Source organism: Pomacea canaliculata, linkage group LG1, assembly GCF_003073045.1.
Source record: "Pomacea canaliculata isolate SZHN2017 linkage group LG1, ASM307304v1, whole genome shotgun sequence".
NCBI classification, from domain to species: Eukaryota; Metazoa; Mollusca; class Gastropoda; order Architaenioglossa; family Ampullariidae; genus Pomacea; species Pomacea canaliculata.
The window spans coordinates 38,366,258-38,394,189 of NC_037590.1; the positions used below are offsets into that span (position 1 = coordinate 38,366,258).

The 27,932-nt window shown below is 44.0% G+C and overlaps 1 protein-coding gene across 2 annotated transcripts; it reads right to left on the reverse strand.

Annotated features, from left to right (window-relative positions):
* Positions 1 to 203: 203 nt before the first annotated feature.
* On the reverse strand, positions 204 to 27,187 carry LOC112557034 (high-affinity choline transporter 1-like). 2 transcript variants are annotated; one of them, XM_025226604.1, is made up of 10 exons: positions 26,761 to 27,187; positions 19,856 to 20,071; positions 12,775 to 13,011; positions 8,903 to 9,010; positions 8,049 to 8,204; positions 5,929 to 6,077; positions 5,496 to 5,648; positions 4,792 to 4,921; positions 4,104 to 4,321; positions 204 to 3,695 (listed from the first exon to the last, which is right to left on the reverse strand). In XM_025226604.1, the coding sequence occupies exons 3-10, from the start codon at positions 12,947 to 12,949 to the stop codon at positions 3,063 to 3,065; spliced, it is 1,722 nt and encodes a 573-aa protein (XP_025082389.1). In that variant the 5' UTR covers positions 12,950 to 13,011; positions 19,856 to 20,071; positions 26,761 to 27,187; the 3' UTR covers positions 204 to 3,062. The 2 variants fall into 2 exon arrangements, with proteins under 2 accessions (XP_025082389.1, XP_025082399.1); XM_025226614.1 differs by lacking the exons at positions 19,856 to 20,071; positions 26,761 to 27,187 and adding an exon at positions 18,042 to 18,340.
* Positions 27,188 to 27,932: the final 745 nt, after the last annotated feature.

Genomic DNA, 27,932 nt, shown 5'->3' on the forward strand with positions numbered 1-27,932 from the left:
TTGCCGGATGATGATGATACTGATTATGACGATGATGATGATGTTATTGATAATGAAACTTGAATGCAGATGAGCTTAGAACCAAACATTGGTATGATCAGGCAAGAATTACAGTTCAGTCAGAGAAAGAAGAAAGAAATAAGACTGGATGAAAAAAAGAGGAGAGAGGAACTTGGGAGGGAATAATAGAGAACCCGACATCGTTTTTATTTTTGGAATGATGAACTTTTTATCATCTCCATTTTGCAGCACTACACACACAACACAATATCTCTAGCTTCTCTCGCGGTAACAGGTGACTGTTCTAGCAAACCACATTCGACGATAAATGGATCGGTACTCTAGCTAAGAAACAGTTACTATTTACAACTTTGTTTTCTGTGGACATGTTTAAGCACTGTACACAACATACTCATGACCTTTTGTTAATATTCTATCAGCTTTGTTCTATTATATCTGTCAGAAAAGCAGCTATTCTGTCGGAGTATCACACACAGCAATAATTTCCAGAATTTATACGATTCGCAACATTTTCAGTTTCATGACGACGACAGCTGAGTCAACAAGTGTCACGTGTTCACACACCATCCCTAACCTTTTGGCTCGTCAGTGGACTTCGTGATGTGGTTGTATTAGACCTGTTGTAATTTCTTTCCAATCTACTAAAGACACCCATAGAATTCTCTACATTTGATAGGGATTATAAGGGGAAATGATAATGGAAGCAGACTTCCCGGATGACGGTCCCAGACAATGTGTCATGATCAAAAACAATTTTAAATTTGAAATCATTATAGGAGCTTCAACAGACCAAAGTTAACCAAAGCTGAATCAAACTAGAATAAGAGAGAAGGCAAACCTCATTAAATTTGCCTGACCCGACAAACTAAACCAGATCTTTATAACGAAACCAATACAAACCAGACCAACCAGTGTCACCCAGGTTGTGTCATGGAGGTGAAGATACCAAAGTTAGAAAAAGAACTAAAAGAAATAAGTCTCCTTTTTTGCTGTTTTAGTGTAGATATTCATTAAATGTTTTGGTTTGTATTGATCATAATATAAAACAAAAATAGAGCACAATGAAAACACTTGCATATCATCTGGAACTTTATGAAATAATTACCAAGGAAAGTTATCCTGTTTTCTGATTTCTATTCAACAATACCCAGTTGAATAGCTCAGGGCCTCAGAAAGATTAGTTTCTACAACCTGTGGAAGCAAAGCCATCAAAACAAAATTTTATGGAGCTTTTCTTTTTCCTTCCACACCATCACAACCGAGAAAAGACGGACGTAGGCAGTCACAGTGTCAGCACCAAACAGGGAGGAGCAGCTGAACAGAACATTTGCTGGGAAGAAGACAAACACCTGCAATCATTTTCGGCGGAACGGTTTTGCTGACAAGTTGTAGGACGTAGGCACGGTCTGAGGCTGACCAAGGCAAACTTACTGAGGTTAGAGGTGAAAGGAGTAATGGACAATTCATCTAATTCATCATCAGCTACACCAAAGTGAGCGATTAAACATTACCTTTGCTGTTACAACCCCAACGACTGCTTTTAGAGGGGAAAGATGTATACAACCGTTAATCTTAGACAAGGAATCAAAGGTCAAATATGCGGTCGTATATAATTAAAAGATTGTCGAATGATTCTCTGAAAATGATTCTGATACTTTTGCAAACGGTTCTTTTTAACCTTATTTACTTTTAAAATACTTGAGTGAAAAAGCATCAAGGGTTTCGCTGCATATAGCAGGATGTGGAAGGACCCTGAAAAGGTTTCTCTGCATACAAAGAAAAGAAGCATGGCCATACAAGGGTTTCCACGGCATACACGAATGAGAGGCACCGCCCTGACATCCTGTCCATGAGAAGATTTACCACCCTAATAGGGGAGACAATTCACTGATGCAAGGGAGATAACAGCGGGAACAAGTAAAGAGACAGGTCAGGACAGCTACCAGTAGTAAGCAGAGTTAAAAGAAAAGAAAATTAAATTAAAAAAAAAATTATGGCCCACAGCATCTTGATCAAAGGAAACAAGTTTGTGACTAGAAACCTGTTAGAAGCAGGTGTAAGAGAGAGCAGTACTGACAGCGGTCTTGCATTTTCACTGTCCTTTTCTGACTACTTAGCTTGTACACATGCAAAAAGGATGTAGCAAACTGACAAACTGAACGCACGCACGCACACAAAGTCACAAATAAGTATGCACGCTCGTATACACACACAGCTGCTTGTCCTGACACCATTCATGACCTCTCAACCACAATTAGGTCATCTTGTGAAACACCAAAACATCGCCACGACTACCACTACCAGGGCAATAATGTTTATACATGGGATACACACGCAACCTCTGCATACATGTATATAAGTACTGGACTCGCTACGCCACGTGGGAATAACTGCATCTATAAGTACATATCAGCTAATGAATGAACTCAAACTAAGGAACTCGCACTTTCCCCTCTTTTCTTTCTGTTCTCATCTCCTTGAGGACTACGTTCCCGGGACGTAGAAAAAGGAGACATTAAACAAACCTTAAAGGTCGTTTGCACGTTCCCGACATTTCCTAACTGGCTATTATTAATAATTTCTGACAACAATCTCGCCCACGTCGATCATCAGCGCCCTCTGTGTGCGGGGAGGGATCTGCAATCCTCCACCATCTTCTTTCCATCTGACGAGGGGAGGTTGTAGCGCTCTGGCCTGTACTCTGCTCATCTCGGACATTGGCAATGGTTTTGGTATGACGATGAGAATCTAGACTCGTAAAGGTCATCGGCTGCGTTGCACGTGCATTCTATTGCTGCATGCACGCGCAGTTCACAGAATACAGTCCTCTGCGCTGTATGTACATCGGGCAAAAATCTAAACATCTAAACGGCAATGCTTCTTGCTTCTCCCTCCTTCCCAGCCTCCCCCAACTGCCATGCAGCAACAGCAGCAGCAGCAACAGCAGCAGCAACAGCAGCAGCAAGTCTGGGGAAGAAGGGTTAGCTTGGTCGTGCGCGGCAAGGTGTGTTAAGGGGCGGGGAGTAAGGTGGGGACTGGGACTATTTCGTCACAGATAGTTTGTGAGTCAGTTTCGGCTTCTCCTCAATCGTATCGTAGCCGTTCTCGGCGATGAGGTCCTCGCTGGAGTACTGCAAGGCCGGGTTGATCTTCCCGCTGCCGTCCTTGTAGTAGGAGACGATGCTGGTGTGCTCCGTGGCGCCGTCGCGGGCTGCCAACACGATGTTCTCGTCGGGGATGTTGACGATGCACATGAAGAAGTCGTAACGGCGAGGAATCATGCCCGTCTCGAACATGTACTTGAGGGGCAAGGACACGCCGATGATGGTAAGCAGGGACAGAAGCATGGAAAAGGTCTTGAAGGGGAAGAGCTGGAACTTGGTCTCCTCGTCGTACCACGGGTACTTCATGATGGGTTCCAGGTGCATGGACGGCTCGCCGCCGCTCAGTCGGAAGAAGAGGCCGACGATGTAGCCGGCCAGCGACCCGTAGGTGTTGGTTCTCTTGGCGTAGATGACGCAGATGAGCTGAGGAAAGAGGACGATGTAGACGAGGTCGGCGCACAGGAACCACAGTTCGTAGATGGAGGACACCGTCAGGGCCGTGGCCAGCGACATGGCGCTCACCCCGAACGTCGCCGCGCGCATCACCCACAGGATCTCGATCTCGGAGGCCTAACATCAGACAGCGCCAATAAATAATATCGACAAATAAAAACACAAAAAAATAATAAATAACTAATAAGAATTACACACATACAAACAAAAAAAATACTCAACAAAATACACAACAGAAGCAAAAGTACAAAGCAACAAACAATAAATAACTGTATATTTTTGCTTTTCCGCCTGCCCGTCCGTGTGTCTATCCATCTACCTCTTTGTATTTTCTTCCAAGTAACAACCAGGATCGTCATTTATAATCTGTATAATTAAGGCAAACATTGTATGTAGTACACGTTAACTTCCCATTTGGTCTTGTAACCTTGTCAGACGAGACAGAGAAAAGACAATGAGCAGACCAGGTGACATGACACTAGGGACATTCATGCTCCCCCCTTGTCACAGTGACAGTTCACTCACCTTCTGTCGAAAGATGAGCTTGTAGATGTTGCGAGCGAACATGGAGGAAGCAGACAAGATGGAGGAGTCTGCCGATGACATGACGGCGGCGGAGACAGCGCCCAGCCCCATGAAGGAGACCGCGGCTGGACACAGGTACTGCAGGCACATGGGCAGGATGAGGTTCAAGTTCTCGCTGGGAATAGGCACCGGGCCCTTGTAGTCTGTGTTGTTCCAGTCTAAAACAGACAAACAGTCCAATAACGACAATGTTACGACATATTTACCATTAAAATCGAGATGTAGACACCACACACACACACACTCAAGGTATGTTCAGATCCACTAAAAAAGAAAGGTTGGGGGTTTTCAGACCCTGAGTTACAAGTGGTGAGAGTTTTATCCCTATTCCCTCCAATAAAAAATACAAAAGGTTTTATAGATTTAAATCAGATAGTAGTCTACAACGTTAGACATTTATTTATATCTGAATGTACTATACAAGAGTGGATATTTATTTATACAAAACGTAGTATACAGCAGTGTACATTTATAATCATCATCATGTCCTTTCTCCGTGAGATCTTGCCTTCGTGCCTCTAAAAGTATGTTTCTGACGTTTGATGACAAGTAATGAAGAAATTATACACACACACACACATTCCTCCACTCATACACGCACGCACGTACACACTAAGTGCCTTCTAACCGGTTTCAGCAGCAATAGCGCCAAACAACATGGCGGGCAAGGCCATGACGATGCAGCCAATGGCCGCGATGTACGACAACAACTGCGCGTTGAAGGCTGTCTTTGCTGACAACACCCGCTGGAAGTAAACCTGTAAACAAATAAACTGAACATCTTAACCAGTGGCTGCAGTAGACTGGCTTCACATGTTGTGGATACATTTCATTATCATAGGATGGATGGCGGTTATGGTCTGTAAGCGATTGTAATTATTTTATTTGACAAGATCAGAAAATTAAATCCCGCTTCTATCTGTCTTTTTCTTCTTATTCATTTTTCCCTTATTTTTTTAAAGGTTAGACATAAAATATATGGTGCATCTTTGTGAGGGATGGTGACGAGGTTGGAGGGGTTGTTGTAGTGCAGAGCTATATTTAGTTGCCTGCTTCTTCCTCGTACAAGACAACAAGATAGATTTTTCACTCATTAGTCAAAGTTCTTTCTCTGAGACATCCTTGAAAAAATAATTCGTTGACAGTAGAATGGTCACATCCCATCGGGTAATTCTCTTCTCGGAATAAACAACAAAATGCACAACAATCAATTCATACAATGGTAATACATGTATTATGTCCGCAACTCTCTATCTATAAGTCCGTCTTTGTTGTCTTTATGCATATTTAACTTGTCTGAAAAGGGATTTTCACATAAACCGTTGACCTGACCTGCCATGGGACGCCCCCAAAGATGACAACCAGGTAAGAGTCGATGTAGTAGCCAGACCACGTGGGGTCCACACTCTTGATCCACACCTCAGTCGCGTTGGTGGTCAGTGGGCTCACGGCTTTGTGGGCCATGGCGAAGGGGAAACTTGCCCACTGGACAAAACCCACCACAGCAAGTTATGTATGTTTCCAGATTTGTTTGCAGACTACGTGTGACCTAAACATCAAGTCAGCACCTGTAATATGTCCAAAGTCTTCATTGTACATAACCTAACAACAACACATCATGAGGTGCAACTGTCGTCGTCATGTTTTTACTCTGTTTAAAACAAAGCCAGGCTGTTTAATTTCATCATGAACGATTGTAAGAAGGGTGTGGATTGGTGGGGAGGCTTGAGAGAGGGCGAGGAGGACACGGGGAGCGGTACAGTACCAGCCCGATGAAAATGCAGAAGAGCTGGACGACGTCAGTGTAGGCCACGGAGTACAGTCCACCAATCAGCGTGTAGAAGAGCGCTATGCAGGCCGACACAATGATGGCGGGCTGGGGTGGGATCTCCATGATCACCGACAAGGTGGCGCCTGTAATCAAAAACCGCCAGCACGCGCGTTAAGCAGCGTCTCCATGTCGACGATGACGTCATCAAAGGAAAGCGATGATGCCATCGTGTGGCAGTGATGACGTAATATGATGCAACTGATGATAGTGACGAAATGGTCAATAGGAGGACTTATGGAGGGTTTTCATTACGATGCTGAATTGAGGACAACAGTCTTTTCCCAGTGCCCTTAAACTGTTTTAAAATTAACGTTTACCGTTGTTTAAAGACAACTGTTTCTTTCAAAGACTTACCCACATTCATTTGCATAAGCAAAAAAACATTCACAGAGTAATATAAAATGACAGATAGACAGGTGGGCCACACAGGCAGATTAACGAACAAACAAGCAATCAAACAGACGGATAGACACACTACTGCAAGTGCACACGAACGTATACGTATGGAGACATAAATCTCCGCCATACCATATATTGCGCGCACTACTAATTGCCATCACGGTTACATAGAAGACTGCCTATTAGGAAAATGCTACAATTATGAGATAATTTTTTTCTTCAGTCATTACCTGTTCCTCCACCCACATTTCATGCCCCTCCCTCAGTCAGTAACCATCATGCTAAGGCCACGTCAGCGCTTAGTAAGAAATCTATTAGTGACAATTTCGTCTTTCCGTACTCTGTCATTTTAAGTATGGATTTTCATTTCGTCTTCCACAAAGAAGTTCATAAAGTTCCCTTTACAAGTATGTGCAGTAGATATAACATGTTATACACTATCGTCGCGTTGAAATCGAGCGTTACTGCTTTAAGATAAGAACTGACTCTATAATCTTACCTCTTCCGGAAGCAGACTTTCAGGATCAAGATCCCAAATCGTGTCAAGCTGCAAGCAACTGAAACATTTGCAGGTTGCTCGGAGTTGTACCACATCAGACAAAAGCAATCCCAACCAAACCAAACCAGACCCAACAGAGTTGAGTTAAACCAGCCAAACCAAACCTGGTCCTCCAAAGCAGACCTTCTTTAACCAAGCCAAACCAAACCTCACCTAACCAAACCAAATCAGACACAGAAGACTGTGTCATTCTTTTGTAGATTATCTACTGAAAGTGAAAGTTAAATGACAAGCTCAGTGTATTTTGCTATCCAGTCTGAATGAATAAATGGAGGCAAGAAAAAAATAAAAAAAGAAAAAAAGGAGGATACCGTAATGAGAGGGAGAGGAGAGGAAGATAATGAGTGTGTGTGTGTGTGAGAAAAAGAGAGACAAAGAGACAGACAGAGGGACAGAGAGAGAGAGAGGGAGAAAAGTCCCGTTACATAATTTGGTTTCCTTTTACGTCTTTTGCGAAGGAAAGCAATAAAAGAAATTGTCATAAACTTAAGATATCAACCTCAGCCGGCAACATAAACCTAGCAACCGCCTAGTGTTTCCAGGAATCAATATGCTGCCGCGTGCTTGCAGTCAGAAGGTTAAACTGCCGCGCAGCGAAAATGTCGCGGTATTGATGACATCGCCAATTAGCAGGGGAAAGAAGCGGGACCAAGGGAGGTAATTCTGTAAAAGACACCGAGCATTATCCTTCCGCTGCAGCCACTTAGCGGTGCTGTGCATGATGAGAAGCTCGATGCATAACTTAAGCTGTGGTCACATAAAGCTGTCCTATCTAATAAACCGATCTGTCGTGTAACATTTCCAACAAAAGCGTTTTAAAATTTTAATCCCAGTAGAAAAACTCAACTTTGATGAATATATCGGGTATTTTTTTTGTACAAAATTCTAACTTATGTAGATTTCATGTAATTTAGCAATGTCAGCTAATGTTGCTCAATAGTATCTTTCTTTAGTTATATTTTGTTAAGTTAAATGGTATTACTCGGTGGTAAAGGTGTCATTGCTAAATGAGGGCAAAGAGGACGCTTACTAAGGGCGGACAAAACACTTACCAAGGGCAGACAAAACACTTACCAAGGGCAGACAAAACACTTACCAAGGGCAGACAGAACAGCGCCTGTCCAGAAAACCTCGCCCATAAGTGCTGGAATGTAGATGAGTCCCCCCATGCGTTCCCCGTACTTCTGTTGAAAAGGGTCCAGCATGGTGACGTAGCCTTCTGTTCGCATCTTGTTCGCGAAGAACAGACCTCCTGCAGCAGAAAGAAGAAGTGAGAGCTTCGAGACATGAATATCACACGAATTAAACAAAATTTAAGAAGTTTACAGTGCAGTTGCACTGGTTAAATAAGTACACACCTGATGACGTACGCTCTTTTCTTCCCAACAAACTACCTGGGCGGTCCGGTGAGCGACTGTCACAAATACAGCGAGGGTTGGGCGTCCTAGGTTCAGATCTCGTGTCAGGCACGTTGTTCTTTCTCTGCATGTGGCATCTGTTTACAGGGCTGGCTGCCTTGCCGTAATATATTCTTAGTTGCTGGCTCGGTGTGAAACACCAACCCCTCCCTCCCCCCATTAACAAACTACCATCACTTCAAGGTGCAGCAATATACAAACTCGGAAAAAGTGGGGTTGCGAGATATTTTTGTCCTAGATTTGTATTTTTCGGGCTGTGCCTCATCGTTGACTAATTTTGTGGACCTGACAGTCTGCCTCGATTTCACTTCATGGCATTAATTTTTTTAAAGTCAAAACCAGCTTTTCTCTTTTATTCAAGTAGAATCCAGTTGAGAGATTATGACAGAAATTGGAAGATCAAGTTTCCCCGAGTCGAGATGATGTTTCTAAACATCGATTTGAACTTAAGTTTTCATAAAGAAAGAAAACTATGGATGTAGGTGAGGCTGACCACAGTCTCATTACAAAGTTACTTATTGCCATTTCTTACCGACGACCAAGCTGAGGGCGTAGCCGATGGGGGCCTGACACCAGGCTAACCCGCTGCGAACTATGATCTCGGCTGTTCCGTTGATGTAGGCCCCGCCCACCCATGTGGCTGCAACAGACAAACGACCAGGAAATATTACTTTCTTGAGATGCTTTATTACTTTTTTTTTTTAGCTGAAAGATGGTGATAACAATGCTGACAACGACGACTACGATGACGACGACGACGACGATGATGATGAGGAGGAGGAGGAGGAGGGAGAAAAAGAAAAAGAGACTGGCAGAGGAGGAGAGACTAAGAAAGAAAACTACGCAAGTCATAGTGGTGACAGAAAACACTCGAGGGCTCCTTCCTTTGATGCCATTATTAGTGGGTCGTTCCAGAAAGGAAATACGAAAAAAAGAAAGAAAGATCTCGAACATTTCTTTCTGCTACTGCCATTACCTGGATGCAGGTAGCAAAAAAAAAAAAAAAAAAGAAAGAAAGAAACTTAAAAAATAAAATAAGTAAACCAGCAAAAAAAGAAAAGAAAGAGATAGAGAGAAGAAAAAATACAGACAAATACAGTGATACCTCGGTTCTCGAACATAATTCGTTCCGGGAGGACGGTCGAGAACCAAATTGTTCGAGAACCGAAGCAATGAAACCCAAAGGAAATAATGGAAACTGGATTAATTCGTTCCAAGCCCCAGAAAATGCCTATTTACTGGCCTAATTTGTATATATGTAGAAAAACATGAGTCTCAACAAGAAATAAGAAATAAAAGTGTATTTATTAAAACAAAAAAATAAAATGTACAGTACAGTACAGTAAATTGTGTTTCATTTACTGTACCTTTACCAAACTTTATGGCAGGAGGGAATGAATGTGGAGGGAGGAGGGAAGGGGGATGGTTATTGTCACTGATGACGCAAGCAAGGCGCGCTGGGCAGAATGAACGCCATTCGGCTCAACTCGGCTCAACTCGGACGTTCGGATGTTCGAGTTCCAAATATTTGTTCGAATTCAAAGACAAAATTTTCTCGAATTTCCTGGTCGAATACCGATTTGGTCGAAAGTCAAGGCGTTCGAGAACCGAGGTATCACTGTAAAGGAATAAAAAGGAAAGCAAGAAAAATTAAAAGGAAAAAAAAAAAAAGATAAAATATACAGAAAAAGAAAGATTTCTCAAGAAACCGGCAACTAATTTTAGACAGCCATTCAGCTCGCCATTCCGTCTGCCCAACTGGTCAACAAACACTCCGCCCACGTCCGCGGGTGGTCAGCGGGAGGTCGCAGAGTTATCGCTCTTTTTCTCCGATTACTCGGAAAACTTTTCAGAAATTCTTAACCGCACGCCGACCCCTGCAGGCCAGTGCGTGCACCCACGCACAGACACCCGGCAAAGAGACTGGTGGGCGGCTGGAGCCTGCTTCATTAAAAGCTCCTCATGGCTGATGGATGGCTGGGCAGCAGGGGACAGCCAGGACCAAGGAAACAATGGTGGCGTGTTGATGGCGGCTCGGAACACTTCCAGCCCTCGCCAAATTCAAGCTAATAGCCCCAGAATAGCGCGGGTGAAGGAGGGGCTGTTAGTGTATCCCAGTGGGCGAAACACTCACTTGTAGACACAGCAATGAGTTCAAGTCCAATGAGTCCAAGGTTCGAATCACGCGTGGAAAAACAGATGTCGGCGCATTTTTTTTCGGGGAGGGGATGCGGGGAGACACTTCGGTAGCCTCCATTTTGCCTCAGTGACCTATATTTCCTACCAAAATAAATTAACCTAGAAACCAGAATAGTGGCCAAGGGTGCAGTCAGTTCGATTATTGAACATGACTGGACATGACTATTGGCAGCGACGATGTCCAAGACAGAGAAACTCGTTGGCTATGGCAACCGTTTGATGTGTTCACAGAGGAATTGAACAACATAGTGGGACTTCCTGGAGTAACGGGTGAGGGTGACACTACAATCCACCCGATTGCTTACTATTCCATTGTCCGCTCTACCTTCACGTCAGCCCTGTCTTCTATTCTTTTATTTTCATCGCAAATGTCATCATGACTTCATTATTTTGGTTTATCGTACTTTGATCGGTCTGCAGACAGTGGAAGCAGCATGCACTGTGGCAGGGGGGTAGATGAAATATTCGACTAGATGAAATAGTCAGGGAGATGTTTTAAGGGTAGACGAGATAGTCGGGTAGACAAGAATGACGTAGTCCATCCCGCTTATCTTTATCTGAAATGCCGAACTCCTTCCCTCGGACTACAACTGCTGCAAAAGTCACGATTCCATCCCCCGCAGATTTCCCCCGGGGGTCGGAGAAGCTTTCTGGACAGCGAGAATGAATTTTTTCTTCTTCCCTCTCTCCTTCCAACATAAGATCTAATCATAGTTCCCCCCTTTCCACCTATTTGCTAGAGTCAAGCCCACTGAGCCAGCGAGGGTCCAGTGCCCACCTTCACACGTTCTCCTTGTCTGCAGTGCGATGTTGCAGATGCAAGGGAGTGACAGAAGGAAGGAATACACAATAAGGTGTCAGACCTGAGGTGAGGATCAATATTCTATTTGCACTCAGTGGCAGATGGAAATTGCGGTCTGCCAGGGTATCGCCACTATTCACGTCTTGCCCGCGGCGATGACAAGTCCCATTATGCAACATCAGCACGGCAGCCATGATTCTTCCCTCTGTCATGCTTGATGGAGTGCCAAACGTCCTCGGTTCGCATTAGCGCAGGTGATATTTTACAAAAGAACCAAGATGGAGACGTGCTGGGAACGGAAATGTTTCTAATAACGGCGGCGATATTTTGGATTTACCTCTACTGCGGTACTATTTCAGGAAAACTCTAATATTCTATCATTTCCAGCGATCGTCTAGTCCAACAATACACTCAGCTTTTTTTAACTACAAAATATTTTGAGCTTACCTCTAAAGGGCTGAAACTCTGGGCTCATTTATAATATTCAGGGCAAATGCTCAGCCCCTAGTGGATTTATTTACCCTCTTGCCTATCTTTCTAATGGGTGAGCACCTGTAGATGATGCACACGTCACCGCTGTCAAGTCCTTATTCAACCAGCGGAGAGGAAGCTGTGCACCCGACTGACCGGACCAGGGTCTCCAAGTTCTCCATGACCGACAGCCTCACACGGATCCCGATTTAGAAGCTTGACAGATAAATGTGAGGGTCAGAGGGCAAAATCAATATCGGGAGAGAGGGGAGAGGAGAAGAGAGAGAGAACGAGTGATTGGCCCATGAGAGATAAAAGAAGTGAGGGATTGGCCAATAAGAAACTGTGAGTTGGAAGTAAGCGGTGTCCGATCTTGCTTCTGCGGGTTTCCATGGTATTCGGTGATATCATGTGTGTCTGGAGCATACTGTATCGGAGAAGGGCATCGTCAGTGTGTAACTAACAATAATCACACGCACGAACGCACGCACGTTGTAATACACGCAACCAGTCCCGCTGATTGGTGGTTAGTACTCTCGCTGAGGAGCAGAAGGTGGCTGGTTCGAAACAAGCTCAAGCTTTTGGCTGTTACTTCCATCTGACAGCCCAGCAGCCACTTAACAGAAATGAGTGTCAGCGAAAGTAAGGGTAACAGAAGGAGAGCGATGGGCCTCACCTTCCCAGGATATGGCCTAGACACTGTGAACCACTTCCGTTCATTGCCCCTACGTCCACTGGTCAGTCTGCACTCTCACCTGGACTGTGACGTCATAGGTCGGCTAATAATAGAGCGTGAAGGTTAATGAGGGTACGGCTACACCCAGTCATTCATCTGTCATCGTCAATGTTCCCATACCCAGTCGTCCACCTGTCAATGTGAATATTCCCACCCAACCACTTGTCATCGTGACTATTATCGCCCATCTGCTCACCTGTCATGGTGAATATTCCGATCAGCAGCCCGATGTTGCGGCCGGCCAACATGACATTCTCGCTGTCGGCGGTGGCGCCCGTCTGTTTGGACTTGCGCGCTGCCCACAGGCCGACAACAACGATGAGAAGGTAGAAGAAGATGATGGCGATCAGGCCGGGTATGTGGATGCCCATAGTAGACAATGGTGGATACACCCGTCAAAACACAAATTTTTGGTTGAGAAACGGCGGGAGATCTGAAATAAATAAGACAACATTTGTGTTTTTGTTGTGGCATGGAAAATATGAATGTTTTAATGACATGAAAAGTTCTGATCCTTCTGATCCAGATAATAGTAATCACACGAATTACTAGCATTACTAAGATCTCTCGAGCGAGACAGACAGACAGATAGACAGACAGACAGACAGACAGACAGACAGACAGACAGACAGACAGACAGACAGACAGACAGACAGACAGACAGACAGACAAAGAAAGATAGACCGACAGTCAGCCAGTTTTACTAACACCTTGGAGCAAGACATGAGAGTCCCCATTAATTACAGACCAGAGAGATAATCAGCACAGTTCGATGGAGACTGCCGCGGGATGCGAAGCAGCCATGAGTAGCAACAGGTCTTCGATATAAGGATCGGGTATTCTCCGGGTCGTATCTGCCAACCATTCTATCGCCAAAAACAACTTCATCCAAAAGTTTATTGTACCAGCGACAGTCAACTCGCCCACTTGTTCTCGGCTGTCTCGTTTGACCTGACCGCCACCTTCCCGGCATCCATTGGAAGACAGTTGATTATCCGTTACCGCTAACAACCAGTTGCTAGTAAATGTTTTTTGTAATGTCTAACTGGTATTTTAAAATACATGTAGCAGGCGCTAGTGTCAAGCACAAAGAGCTCGAAGTGTACAACACACATGTACAACACACCCTCGTTGACATAATCGAAAGCAAGAGTGGGACTGTGCCAGCCACCAGACGAGTTCTTCCACGCAGAAACGAGTTCTGGACGTCAAGAACACTTAATGGCGATGTCATCTGAGGCCAAGACTTTTTCTCCTGCTGTGTTGACATTTTCATTCCCATGCACAGCTCTAGTAATTTTCTGCAATTTTGTCGACGTGGCGGAGCGTTAATTTGAGAATTTTTCATTTTCTCGTTTGTTTCGTTCAACAAAGCATATGTCCATACATTTTCCCAAATTGAAAAATCTGTAACATTTTTTTTCAGTAAAGAAAACGATCCAAATGAGACTCAGTGAAGAAACAACACAAAAATCAACTGGTTCTGTTAAAAAGAATTTGAAGACAATCCTCCATGATCACACGAACCGTGCGAACCTCACCGGCTCGGTAAGAGGGAGGCTTACTTCACGTTGGGATGATGAAATCTTCAAATCAATAAAACAGATTTTTTTTTCTCCCTCAAGTGATGAGCTTGGTCTCGAAAATCGATGTTGCTATTCTGTAGATGCTGTGGATTGTCCAGACCTTATGGGGATGTATGGCTGCGTGAAACAGTGTCTTGTCTGATCTTGCCGCGAGATTGGTTGGCAGCAGCATGGGTCACCTCTTGAAAATGAGAGCTAGAAATAGGGGATGGAGCAGATGATCACGAACTCTCGACTGTGTGATACTTTATCCCGTTGTCACAAATGATGAATGCTTGATTATTTATTGTCATCGCCTTCACCAGCAGCAGCTTCGTCGTCGTTGTGGTAGCAGTAGCGTTAACGTCTTCGCTGATGTCATTGTCATCACGCCTTATCACCACTACCAAAGCAAGATTGGTAGTAGCAGCACGATAATTGCATTGGTTAACAACCCAGACCCCTACTTCTCCTTGGAAAGTTAGTGGGGTTACGGGCCCTTTCAAATTGTCTGTCCTTAACAATACCTCGGGTTTTTTATCATCCGATTGTTGTTGAGGCAAATGACCAGGATGAAGTATTACATTAAAGGTCTCATTGACTGCAATTTGTCCATTAATAGGGTTGAGATCGGTACGAAACACTGTTTCCCTAAATAATGATTCATAAACAAGTGTTTACAAGGAAAACAGCTCCACCTGTTCCCAAAGATGGAAGTCTTTTCTCTAAAGACTGCTCAGTGTGCCCCATTCTCAGCAAGGAGCGGGGTTCTTAAGATGGGGTGGGGTAGGGAGCAAAAGAGAAAAAGAGAGACGTGAGAGAGGGGTGGATGCAGCAATCAAAGGGCACTTAAAATGGAGTCTGGCCCAGGTAATGGCTTTGGTGACCAGGCAACGACCAGTGTGAGCTGGAAACAAGACGAATTCGCTCACAGACTCAGGCGCAGCCATCTTGGAGAATCTCACAGAGTTTGTTTCTCCTGTGCTTGGCTCATCTGACAAGCGAGTGTGGGTTCATAGGCGTGCATGTGCGTGTGTGCACGTGTTCCACAGCCTTAAACTCACCTAAAATGTTCACACACACACACACAAGATTAATGATGTTGCTCATTATCGTGGCAAAAAGTTTCCTTTTGTTCCCTTTCTCTTTTCCCTAAAGCTTGATAAGAGCTGCTCGGTTTCTTTCTGACTGCGTTTATTTTGTGTTCCATCCTATTCCACCAAGGCCCCTGACAAGCATAACTCATGACATGTCTCGAGGTGGGGAATTCAATAATTCAACCACGCTGCAGGACCCACAGGCATTTGCCACTTTGTCCAGAAAGTCACAGACCAGAAACAAGATCTCTCTGGAGAGAAGTCATAAAAAGACTGGTTTGTCTTGTGCGCATGCGTGTTTCCTATCCGCTTTGCACATTTCCCCAAGCATGCAGAAATTTGTTGGAGCGCATTTTGCCACTTTTGCATCCTCCACTTAGGACCGGAAAGCAAATTTCAAAATGTCATTGTTTTCTTGGGAAAATGGAAATCCCAACTCACAGTGTATTGTTCTATTTACACCTGTCATGGGGTCAACTCAGATACTAGTGAATACTGTCACAGTGTCCTGAGAACAGCTATCAGAAGACTGTTCTGTTAAACTCTACCAATGCACTTTCCTCTCATTTTTAATGAGAAATAAAATCCAGCAAGATTTTAAAAACTCATTTCATCTTATAAAAGAGGGTTTGTGCCTTTGGATATTCCCATACTTGGTACCTCGACTGGCTCCGACTTGATTTAGGATGCTTACCGATCCTCTCCACCGGAAGAGATCAATACCACCAGACCCTCCTCCCGTCCTCCTTATCGACGCAGTCAGCTACCTAACACTCACCGCAACCTCTGCAGCGAAAATACAGGGGTTGAGGAAGGGGGTAGGCAAGGAATCACACATTAGTCTGCTTCACTATAATTTGACACGAAAAATATCTCCTAATGTTCTGCTAGGGACTGGGAAATGGTCCACAATGATGGCTTGCTGGATGCTGCTACAAAACCCGTGATGGAATCAGCTGATTTGGTAGTAATGCGTTACATTCTGTAAACGAGTAAATTGTATGTTTGATTATCAGTCTTTGTTTGAGGCTAACAGTTAAATAAATTTGTTAACCGGCTACACAAAATACCTAATGGTGAATCTTTCTAATGCTGATATAAAACCTCAACGAATATTGTCCCTCCCAAATCCTCTACCATGAACGCTGCCTCATTGTAAGAAAATAAAGAAAGAGTAAAAAACATAGCATGAATCATCATTATCAGATATTAGTCAGGGTTACTGGCTTCTGTCTCCCAGATCTTTTAATTTGTTATTGCCATCTGAAGTACACTTGCCAGGCATTGTTTTAAAATATCCTTGACATTCACCCTTGACCTCAGAAACTCTTGCAAGTACAGACATGAAGTATAGCAAAGACTGCAATCGTGTGAATCCGGGAATAAAATCCCTTTTACAACATTGTTGTTTGGCATTTCCCTGTGAGTGGCTGTCGGACTGCCTTTGCCTTCATAACATTTGTGCGCCGTAGAATGTGATTACTCATTGGGAATGGGAATGTGATTACTCATTGGGAATGGGAATGTGATTACTCATTGGGGCAGTTCAGTACGGAAACTTCGGCTGGGGATCGCAAATCATCAGTAACACCTTCAGCAGATTTTGTGTATCTACAGATATTTACTGCAAAGCTTGGAAAAGCCTGTGACAAACACACACATACACGGGTACGTAGCAAAGAAAGGTTAGAACAAATTAAATCAATGCCGGCAACGGGAAAGACATTATGGTGGTCAGACAGACCTCATTCTCTCCACACCCACCACACACACCCACCACACACACACCACACACACCCACCACACACATACACACACAGAAGGAGAGAGCGCCTCTGCAGTCCTAAGATGTGCTAAATTAAGGCCCTTGGGCAAGGTAGTTTAAGGCCAACGTTGATGCAAAGGGAGCTAATCGAGGACAGTTCGAGGGCTCCGCATCCTGCTGTGCGGCTGAACGGGCGGAATCAATGGAAATTTCAATAATCATCTTGGATAATGAAGGACGCGACAAACCTCGCTCCATTAGAAAGTTGTCAGTCCTGACTTGCAGGCTCCTTAGGTCATTAGAGTTGTCTGTCCGCAATCTCAGGTGTGTCTGTACGCCAATTATTCTATCTGTCCAGGCTTGCCTAGTTTTCTGATAGAAATCTGTGTATCTGATTTGCAGACTTCTCTAAATTATCTGTCTACCTATGGATTGTGTATATTTTTGTTGAATTATCGATAGAAGCATCAACTACTTACATTTATTTACATCAGTTTTGTTTAGTTTACAACAAGCTTTTGTATGACTTTCGGTCTTGGGTAGTTGTAATGGATGACAAATCATTTTTATATAACTACAAATCAAAACTGATCATCATTCTTGCATCGGAAACATTTTACCGCAAAATTAACATACCTTGCGAAATATTCTTTTCTGGGAAAGAGCTTCCTCTCACTATGGAGATGAAAGGCAATGAAAGAATAAAGATCCCGAGAAAATTATTGACGATCAGTCCTGTCAACAGAGGGTAGGTACCAGACCAAAGACCTACAATATTTTGTATATTCACAACAAAAGAGTATGACAAATCCCAGCATAGGATATTTTTCTACAATACAAAGAAATCTTAAATAAGTGAGTTTGGATAGATTAAGCAAACATCGCTCTATGCCTCTGACTATAGAGTCGTCTGCTTCTTGAGGGTCAATGGAAGGCCAACCAGTCGAAGAGGAGTGCATTATGCATGGTCGCTAGATCCCCCTAACCCTTGTGGCATCAAAACGATAGAGACGAGGGAATAAGCAAGGCTAGATACCTGTTTAGATACCGGCGTCAAAGCTGCAGCAGCATCGGAGGCAAGCCAAGGAGCCGGACTTGCAGTCACCTGCACGATGGCTTGACGAAGAGGAACACAATGGCTGCGATGCAGTCCCTTGTCCAGCCCTCCTTGCGAAGGTTTCTGGCTCACCACCCGAAGTCAAACGCTTCACACCACGAACGACGGTACAGCGACTGACCGTTTTCGGCGGGGGTTGTGGTAGCTGCGGCTAGCGGTGATCAATGCACATTCCCGCCCCCTCTCCCTCCTCTTTCCCCTTCCCCCTCCCTCACCTCCTGCGTGCTTGCCGCACGTGCCGGCCTGTGGTCGATACGTCCTCGCTCCTGGCTCATCCTCGCGCCATTTTGGTCCACCGCCGCTACCACACACACAGCAGGGTGGGCGGCTTGCCGCCGGTACCTTTCTCAGTCTAGCTTTTAAAATAACATTTTGTCGCGAGGGGTTGGCAGGGAAGGTATCGGTGATGCAATCATTGACCACAAAAATAAATTGGAGGAAGATCCAAGGTGATGGCTACTAAAGAACACACGCAGGTAGCGGCAAGGCGGACTACAATCAAAGCAGACGACTGTAGACGACTGTAAAGAGGCTGAGACTTTTGGTCGGCTACGGCTATTTCTTGATTTATCTTCACAAATGTGTAAAAAAAGGGATTTCTGAGCTACCAATAATGAAGAGCGTGTGACAAAAAGGACAAGCATTATTAAAGTGTCTTTGGCGGCTATACGCAAGGATCTGAATGCAAGGAAGAATCCTGAAAATTTGTCGGCGGCATCCTTTGTAACCCTCCAACCCTACCCATTCACACAAGGGTGTCTTGGGTACATTCACATGCAAGCTCATAAGTAGATGCTTGCTCAGCCATCTTCCCCTTCCTCTCACACGTATCCATCCAACAGACCTGTAAGACATGTATCTCCCCGTCTGCTCACCCTGACATTTCGCCGATTAATGTGCTTGGTGTGAATGGACTATCAATCCTGATCACATTCTCTGTATTTATTTATTAACACACGGGCAAACCTTTCCGTGTGGATTTTAAATCCTGTTACGGCCATCGCTGTCTGTGGTTATACCAGCGACACCCGATGCCCGCGGATGGATTTTTTAATCTTCTCCAAAAGGTCAAGGAAAGTGTAGGAGAGAAGAGATCGATAGATCGAGCAAACGACATCGTCGACATATCAAATGAAGCAAAATGTGTCCATGAGAAGCAAGACGACATCAAAGGCGGCACGACGAGGGAGGATTGTTCATCCAATTAATGTCGCTTTGTCCTGAGAGGGAGGCCATGGATTTTTCTCTGATGATCAGCTCAGGTTTCAGGTCCGGGTGGATGGGATAAAAATACACTGCACCCACCTTGCGGAAGTCGGTAATTTTAGTCCTACGCAGTCGTGGCTTGGAACTGATCGTGATAAACATACATTGTTCGGGCATCTCAGACTAGACAGTAGCCATGACTAGACAACTAGAGACTAGTTCGGGAGTTGCAGCAACTCAGTCCATCCTGGGGTACGGCTGACACAGTCGCTTTGTTAAAATAAATTTTAAAAAAAACTATATAACAAACTACAACAGGAAAGTGAACGCAAAACTACTTTCTTTTTTGGTTAGAAATTGAAAATGGAAGAAGGAAAGGTTTGAATATTATTGTGACTGAGTGAGCGAACACACACATAAGCGTGCGAAAGAGAGAGAGACGGAGAAAGCGAAAAGGTAAAAAATGCAGAACGCAATCAACTTCTGAAAAATAACTACACAGTTTCTTTTTTTGGAAAAGTACTTACTTTTGAAGATTTAGGCTAGCCTCGAATGAAACAGCCTGATCTTCTGTATTCAGAAACCTGTTTCTCTCAAACTAGGATCGAATCCCCGTCGTGGACTATTCGTCATCAATCTACCCAGGGTGTGGAGAAAGTCTTGTGGGTGTTGGACTCAAACCTCAGACGGTTGTACAACTCGATAGCCAATCATCTCGCTTGGTCCAAGGTAACCTGGGTGGCCTGCGACAGAAAGGAATCCCTGTTAGAGACATACCCGACAGACCACGGGTGCTGATCAATAGCCATTACATTCCTGTTTGCTTTCTCTGTCTCCTACTCACCCCTCAGTCTGTCCGCCCGCCCACCCACTAATGTGTTCTTTTAATGATGTAATGACAGATGCTGACAATATTCCACCATGACAGAAGGACATATGTAATAATACTGTTGGGTGGTTACATTGCCGCATTGTGTGTAAATCTCGTTGCTGGTGTTAAATATATTAAATATAAATATTAAATAGAAATAGCGATCTCAAACTATATTTATGAAAGTACTTCATCCCTGTGAATGTGTTTTATTTCTACTATGTCTTCTCTCCTAGTTCATTACTACATTATTACTACACAATTACAACAGACAAATCCTGCTCTCCACTAATTACTATAATATTACTTCACGATTACAATACTTCAGTTCTTCTCTCAGCTGTGTCTCTCCCACCAATACTACACAAAGGCTGTTGTCTTACTGTCACGTGATACACACTACGCTTTTATGGCCCCCATACCGACTTACAGCAGGAACTCGTTGTCATGGCAACATCTCATGGCCACACAGAGATCGAACTGTGAGCTCACTTTTCTCCCACCGCACCCCTACTCCTACCCCTCTAGTGTCGTGCGACCGTCCACCCTTCCTCTTCCTCAGCCAGACCAACCTTTGGCCGACCTCCACCACGACTGGTAGATGAAGGTGTCGATGACCAGTGGACGAGGGTGGGTGTCGGGGTAGAAAGCCGTCACACGCGTGTCGAAGATAAGGATTCTGAGACTAAAGAACCGAGGGTGGGTGCGAGGGTGGGCTCTGGTGCCTAGCAGCGAGTTCTGTGGACAGCAAGCGGCCATGCTTGCGGAAATTCTAACATTCACTCGGAAGTAAAAACTAAATTGAACAGTGTAGGCAGGCAACTAAGAAACTTTCCTTTTATCGCATTTAATTTGATCTTTGAGTGAAAGAGCTTTATATTTGGTAGGGTAAAGTTTCTAGCACCTGATAAAAATATACCAAGCATAATTTTGTTAATTATAATAGCTTTTTTTCAAAAAAGTGAATTATTTCAAATATTAATACAACGAGAGGGTTCTTTTGGAACTTATTTCAAGACGAAACAACGATTTCTATTTGTTCTTGTTTCTTTAAACTGTGACTTTGATTTTTGTTTGTTTTTCCTGTGATATCATTAGCTTCAAATGGGTTATTTCCCTTCATTTTTAAGTTAAGAGTGTTTGTACATATACTGGACAGTTTTGTATTTCACATACATACAGAAAATTATCAATATCTCAGATATTCTTTTCCAGCAAATATCACGGCAGTAGCCTTCCAAACAAACAAACAAACAAACACTTCACGCTTCTGCCAACATGAAAGCAGCACCAAGTTGACGACGGAAAACTTACAAAAGGACAGATAACACTCGTTAGTGGTCTCCAGCGATTTAAAGAAAGCATTTGACACATCGGCGCATCTAACACCACATTAATGACACACAGAAAGGACATGCAAACAATGAACACAAATGCATGGGGACACCCAGGGTACAAAGTAAACATCTCTCTGTTTCAAAGCTATTACGAACTTCGTGCATCTCAAAGTGGGGGACATCGATTCCAGCCCCAGAGGAAACGGAAGAGAAAAAAGAAAGGAAGGAAACAGATTGTGTGTTTGTGGTTGCAGTGGATGGTTCGCAGGTCATTCACATGGTCCACATAGGACAAGAAAAGGTCATTGACGTGTGCCTCAAACCGCTTGAACTCTGACCTCGTAGCTTCCCTGACCCGGACTGACAGTCACATGACGACGCAAAGAAAACTCGTAAATGCCAAAATAAGGTAGATGTAAATGAAAACATCGATAGTTGTTAACTATTAACCTGAACTCGGCGACGGATACTCACGAAACCTTCTTACCTTTGGTGGATGAAAAAATCAAAGAACGAAATAACACACCGACAAGCAGGCAGGTAGGCAAATAATTTTCAATATTGCTTCTAAACTCAGCTACCTCGTCTGTGACATTTAGCATCGGTGGTCGCCAAGGAGTCTGATGCACCGGAATTAGAATTGTTGTACCCGGGGAGAGGTTCATAAAACTTTCTGCTTTATTGCGGAGTCTGAGAGTGTGTCTGTGGCTGTCGTTTGGAGGATGGTTCGAAATGGTTCATAAAATTATTCGGGAGAGTGTGTCGCTGCGGCAACAGGGCCATGAGACAAGTCCACAACTCAAGCCAGTGGAGTGGTTTCCCTTGAGCTAAGTGGTCCTGCTGTTGATGACAATTCATCCTAAATCATACAAAACCTCGAGTGCTTTACTGAGCATTTAGAAATTGGTAGAATTGCTGCTTCATGCCAAAATAGCAACAAAGGCCATATCAGGGAGAGGCACTTGTCCCTGTGAAACAAAGTTGTGACTGAAGAAAAATGGTGTGCCGGTGACAAGATTCGAACACAGGACAACCTCGCTGTACAGGTGACGAACCATTGCGACAGAAGACCCAGAAGGAATTATTTATTCTGTCAATTACATTCCATGGGTCAGATGTTTGTAAGTGTGGCAAAGCATGGCAGGTCCGTTTAGTTGACTGGAAGAGAGCATTGACAGACGTCCTGTCACGTGTAGGCCTGTCACAGCCACCAGACCTGCAATTGTTCTTTAACCGTATTGCAACCATGCTTGATTGATGGCAAATGCTGCTAAGACGGCCATCTAGACATTGGTGTTAGCCCACGCCCATACCCGCCATACAGCAGTGCAAACACGGGTTTCTCAAGGCTCTTCAACCTCCGCACGCAATCAAACGCCCGATACCCGAGCCGCAAGAATCTTCACGTCTCTGTACTCGGACCCTAAGTTAATCTTCGCAATTTTCTTGTATACCCAGAGTCAAGATATCTGCTATTGTGCTATTATTGGAATTAATAACACATATCCTATAAGTACCTCATTAATCAGGTGAAGATGGAAAATGTGAATAAATTCAGAACCAAGACGCCTCACGGACCTTTTTCCCGTGGCGAATTCACAAGTTTGCTGTGGGGTGTGGCGGAAGGTGGCGGTCCCCGATTCAACAAACGTCCATGGCCATCGACAGGCATTGATTGAGGGCAGCCTGGTACCCGTGTAAATAGCAGCAAGGAAATAGGCCCCATGGCGGCCAAGGGAAACAATCTACTACACGCCAACACTTGTCGCTAGCCAATCAATTCTACCACGTGATCTGGCTTCCGCCTTCTGCCTTTCTCGCTTTAATTAACCACCTTTGTGGCGAGAAAGTTAAACAGACATGTTGTAAAATGTAGACTTAGAAGTTTCGCGTTTTATATTTGTCACCAACAGCGTTAATACCCACAATGAGTTCTCTACCTTTACTAGTCAGCCAATATCGTCATCGATAAATATAGAACTGGACAATTCTCCCATCCAGACTAATCCATTCTTTTTTTGTCCACCCATCAGCCATATAAATAACCAGGCCTTTCTACCGCCACAGAAGCCCAGAAACAATCTATAAAAAGGGACTTAATAACTCCCTGTCAAAATAACCGAAATAAAAGCGAGAGAAGGACAAAGACGTTGAATAAAGAAAGGAAAGCCATACATGTTATTTTTTTTTTAAACACTTATCGACAGTCAAACTTCTGTTCTTTTTCAAAAAGCTCATTGAATTTTTTTTTAGCAGATTCATTGGGGTTAGTCGAACCCAACCTCCTTGTTGACCGGTTTGTCAAACTGGAAATAACAGGATAATGGAACTTCCTGTGGTATCCATGGCTTGACAAAAATCTTTTTCTTCAGGAAAATAGTTGTCTGACGTACTTAGTTAATAAGATATATACTTTCTTCGCTTTCTTGGCTTATTAGAAATCAAAAACACAACTGATGACATCAAGCAAGTATAAGTAACACATAGACAATACAAACAACACGTAGACAGTACAAACATAACAACAGTACAAGGCCGGCAACTCAAGAACACGAAGCATGGCTGCAAGATGGAGATTCTTGCGATGGATTTCACAGTATCGATCTCTCGAGCTTTTTCTGACCTGCCTGATGGCAAGAACGCCTCGGCCCTCACGTGCTTTTTATAGTGCAGTCACTTCCTGTGGCGTATCACTCCGCGCTATGAATTATTAACGCTCCTTGTTACCCGCCATGCAACACGAAACGATAATTACTGGCATCAGGTTGCTGGCGGGACTGTCAACAAACGCCAGACCGCGAAACAAAAAGGAACTTGTTCTCGGCACTACATTTTTAACACCTGACTTTTTGTAATTGTGGAGAAAAGAAACCAGAGAAGGGTCGATTCTTAGAGGTTGGCTAGAAATTATCTTGATGTAGACTTCCTTCGTAGTGTTAAAGGTTTAGTGCAGACCTGGGCAAACGCCGGCCCGCGGGCCGGATCCGGCCCGCCTCCTGTCTCTGACCGGCCCGCCCGCTGGCCGCCCACCAGTAAATATACTATATATACAGTATTGGATAAAACTGAGTTAACTATATTAGTCCGGCCCTCTAGAACCATCCCAGTTTCTCATCCGGCCCCTTGGGAAAATTAATTGCCCACCCCTGGTTTAGTGGGATGTACATTGTTTTCTTAATGAGTGGGTAAAGATAGGTACAATCAGAATCCACGATTTTACAACCCACCTTTCCGTTCTCGAGATACATGCCTACAAATATCCCCAAGCACATAAAGACATTAAAATGGGGACCACGATTGCACGCAGTTGTTGTTGTCTCAGTCCTCCCACTGAGTGAGGTCTTCACAGTGTAAAGGTATTATTGATATTATTATTCGTGTATCTCAAAAACGCATAAAATTTACTACATAAACCAACCTGTACCTTCCAAATTGTTTTAAAAAATAATTATTACAATGAGATACGAACTCATGCGCCCGAAGGAAGAACCTCTAAATAATCACAGAGATGGAGGTGGGTATTGAAGGGAAAAGAAAGCCAAATGTAAAGGCCATCCCCTAATATTTTCAGGTCTTTTTCGGGTTGAGGTGTTAGAAACCTCAGTTTTCTCGGGATCAGCTTTATGTGAGGGCGGGTTACATCTGCTCTCCCTCGCTACCTTTCTTTCTCCAACCCTCTAAGGAGTCAGGTACTCATTCCCGCCAGCTGGGTTGACTGGGGGAAGTTTGCTGCGCTAGTCGGGCATTGAACCAGCGCGCTCTCAGTTTGGACGCCAGTGCTCTACTTGGCTATCCGCTAGAGAAAGAGAAAGCCAAGATTGCTCTCAAAATTTACAGTTTAGCTCAAATCTTTTCAAGAATCTTTTGCGCGGAGGGACATGAAGGCTCTAGCAGTCTGCTAAGGTTTTTCACTACTATAATCGACTTAGCCAGCTAACCAGCTCCTAGTGTCGTGTCGTGCACTCGGCCCCAAGCTCCTAATTAAGCTTTGCATGCAGTGACGTGTTCTCGTCGTCAACTGTCGACACAGGCAGAGGACTGGCACGCGCATCAGTCACGTGCCTGCGGATTCCATGCCACGCCTCACCTGTCACACTGACAGAGCCTCTCAGTGCAGCATGGCTCAGTGCACTCAGACCAACAGGTGTCAGTGGAAAAAACATCTATTTGTCCGCATTCATCTCGCTGAACAGTGCAGTTGTGCAAACCGAGCTAGATAAATGTCATACTTCATTAATTTTATTTTTTTATTCCTTGGTGAGGTCATCCTTTCCACTCCTATCTTTTCAACACTCGTCAAATAAAACCGAACAAAGTAAAGATTTTGAACAGTTATATCTCTTCAAAATCTACTTTAAAAAATAAGTATTTTTTAAAGCTGCTAAAGTTGCTAAATGACAAAAAACTGTTGACATGTATGATCCGAAGAAAAAAAATTAAAGAAAGAAAAATAGACGAAGAAAGAAAGAGAGGTGGAGGAAGAAACAAATCTGTGGTGAGTAGAACCACTGTGTCACCCTCGTTGCTACGTTGCTGGTGCAGGACAAGGGTAGAAGGACTAAATAAACTGCCTGCAACGACTGCTTCCACATTGATCCCCACCGTTGGCTGTGCGGCCGTTTACGACATTCGGTCCGATCTGCCGACTTCAATTTGTTTGTCGATGGCCTAATGTTCTAATGATATGGGTTCCCACACTGCACAGGATTTTATGTAAATAACAAAATTCCTAGAATGTTGCAAGTCCGCAGTTCACATTCCTGTCCCTACAACCACCTCATTCAATGCGATGCTGTCGATACCGATAAAATATTTGTGGTGTCTGGTAGATGTGAGTGGCTCAACGTGCATAGGCCACGGCATGCCTTAGTGTCTTTTCTTCTCTCGCCTGCATGCTAGGGTTATAGTCTAAGAAACGGTTTTTATAATTTATCCATTCTATTTTTAACTATTTCTAGGCCTTTTAGTTGATTTTTTATAATGACGGGCTCCATTCCACATGAACAAGAGAACAGTATTTTTAAAAAAATAAACATTCGTCATCTAAAAACTAAGATGTGTGAGCGCGAAGATGAAGAACTAAATTGAATATAATGCTTTCATTTGTGGCTTGAGTACTATGAATATTTCTCACACAACGGCACTCAGACAGACAGACAGACAGACAGACAGACAGACAGACAGACAGACAGACAGACAGACAGACAGACATGAGAATACTTACCGTCTCACACACCAGCGCTTCAATCAGGAGGGACAGGCGTATCAGCATAGCACCAGGAGTGATCTCCCCCTGACTTGGCACGATGAGCCTCGGAGGAGGTGGACTCGATCGCTCCACCTACAGCTTCCTGTGTCCGGCGGATGTCCTGCTGTCGTGTCCGTGGTTTTCAATGTGCACCGCGATCTCAGTCTCCTGTGGTCCTTCTAGTCTGCTTGAGATTCCAGTGTTCCACGATCCCAGCCTCCCCCTGTGGCTGTCTGGCTGGCTGGCTGGCTGGCCCTCTGAGTTTCCGGTGTTCTGCGATTGCAGGGACCACACCGGCGCTCGCCAAGCCGCATTGATTTCCTCGTCCCTACAACCTCGCCGCCATCGCCGCCATCGCCGTGCAGCGGCTGTGTTCACTCAGGCATCAGAAATCAAATCAACTTTGCTAGCCAGCAATTCTATTCATGGCCAGCTACTACTGAGATGTCGTACAAACCTGAATGTTCTGTAGTCTGCTTTGAACAAAACCAAACCTTGTCTTATTTATTTATTTATTTATTTATTTATTTATTTATTTATTGGTCAATAGTATTTCATCTTCTTGACATTTTTCAAATTCCAAAGTTGCTGTATCAAGGGTTGGTTGTCATTATTATAAGTTAAGTTAATAAAATAAGAAGTTAATTTTAACTGACCATCTTGTATAATTGTGTTATGTTTACAGCAGTTCTTTGGTGTATAATGACTCCGACAGTTACTTCACTCTTGCTCTTGAACCAAATAAAAAACCAATAAAGAATCAATCAATCTTTCTGGTCATACCGACTAGACTGTGTATTTACTTATGTCTCGCAATCTGAGTAGATTGTAGTCATGTGGGTTAGTCTGTTATGTAAGAGTCTGTTAACCCTGAGCGCCTCAGAACAACGGCAAACAAGAGGGGGAGGGAAAAAAGGACAGAAAGAGAAGGTATTCAGGGTCAAAAAGAAAAAAATCCTAGGAAGAAAAGAGAGAAGGTATGAGAGGACAAAAAGGAAAGACATCCGTCAACAGAATAAGGTTTTTGGAGACAAAGAGAAGTGTTGTGGGTGCAGATGAAGAAAGCCACACAGCCTGTGAGCGGCGAGGTAGAGAAGGTGGAAGCTTCTGGTGAGAGTGAAAAAAGTGCAGTGACTTAATTTGTTCAC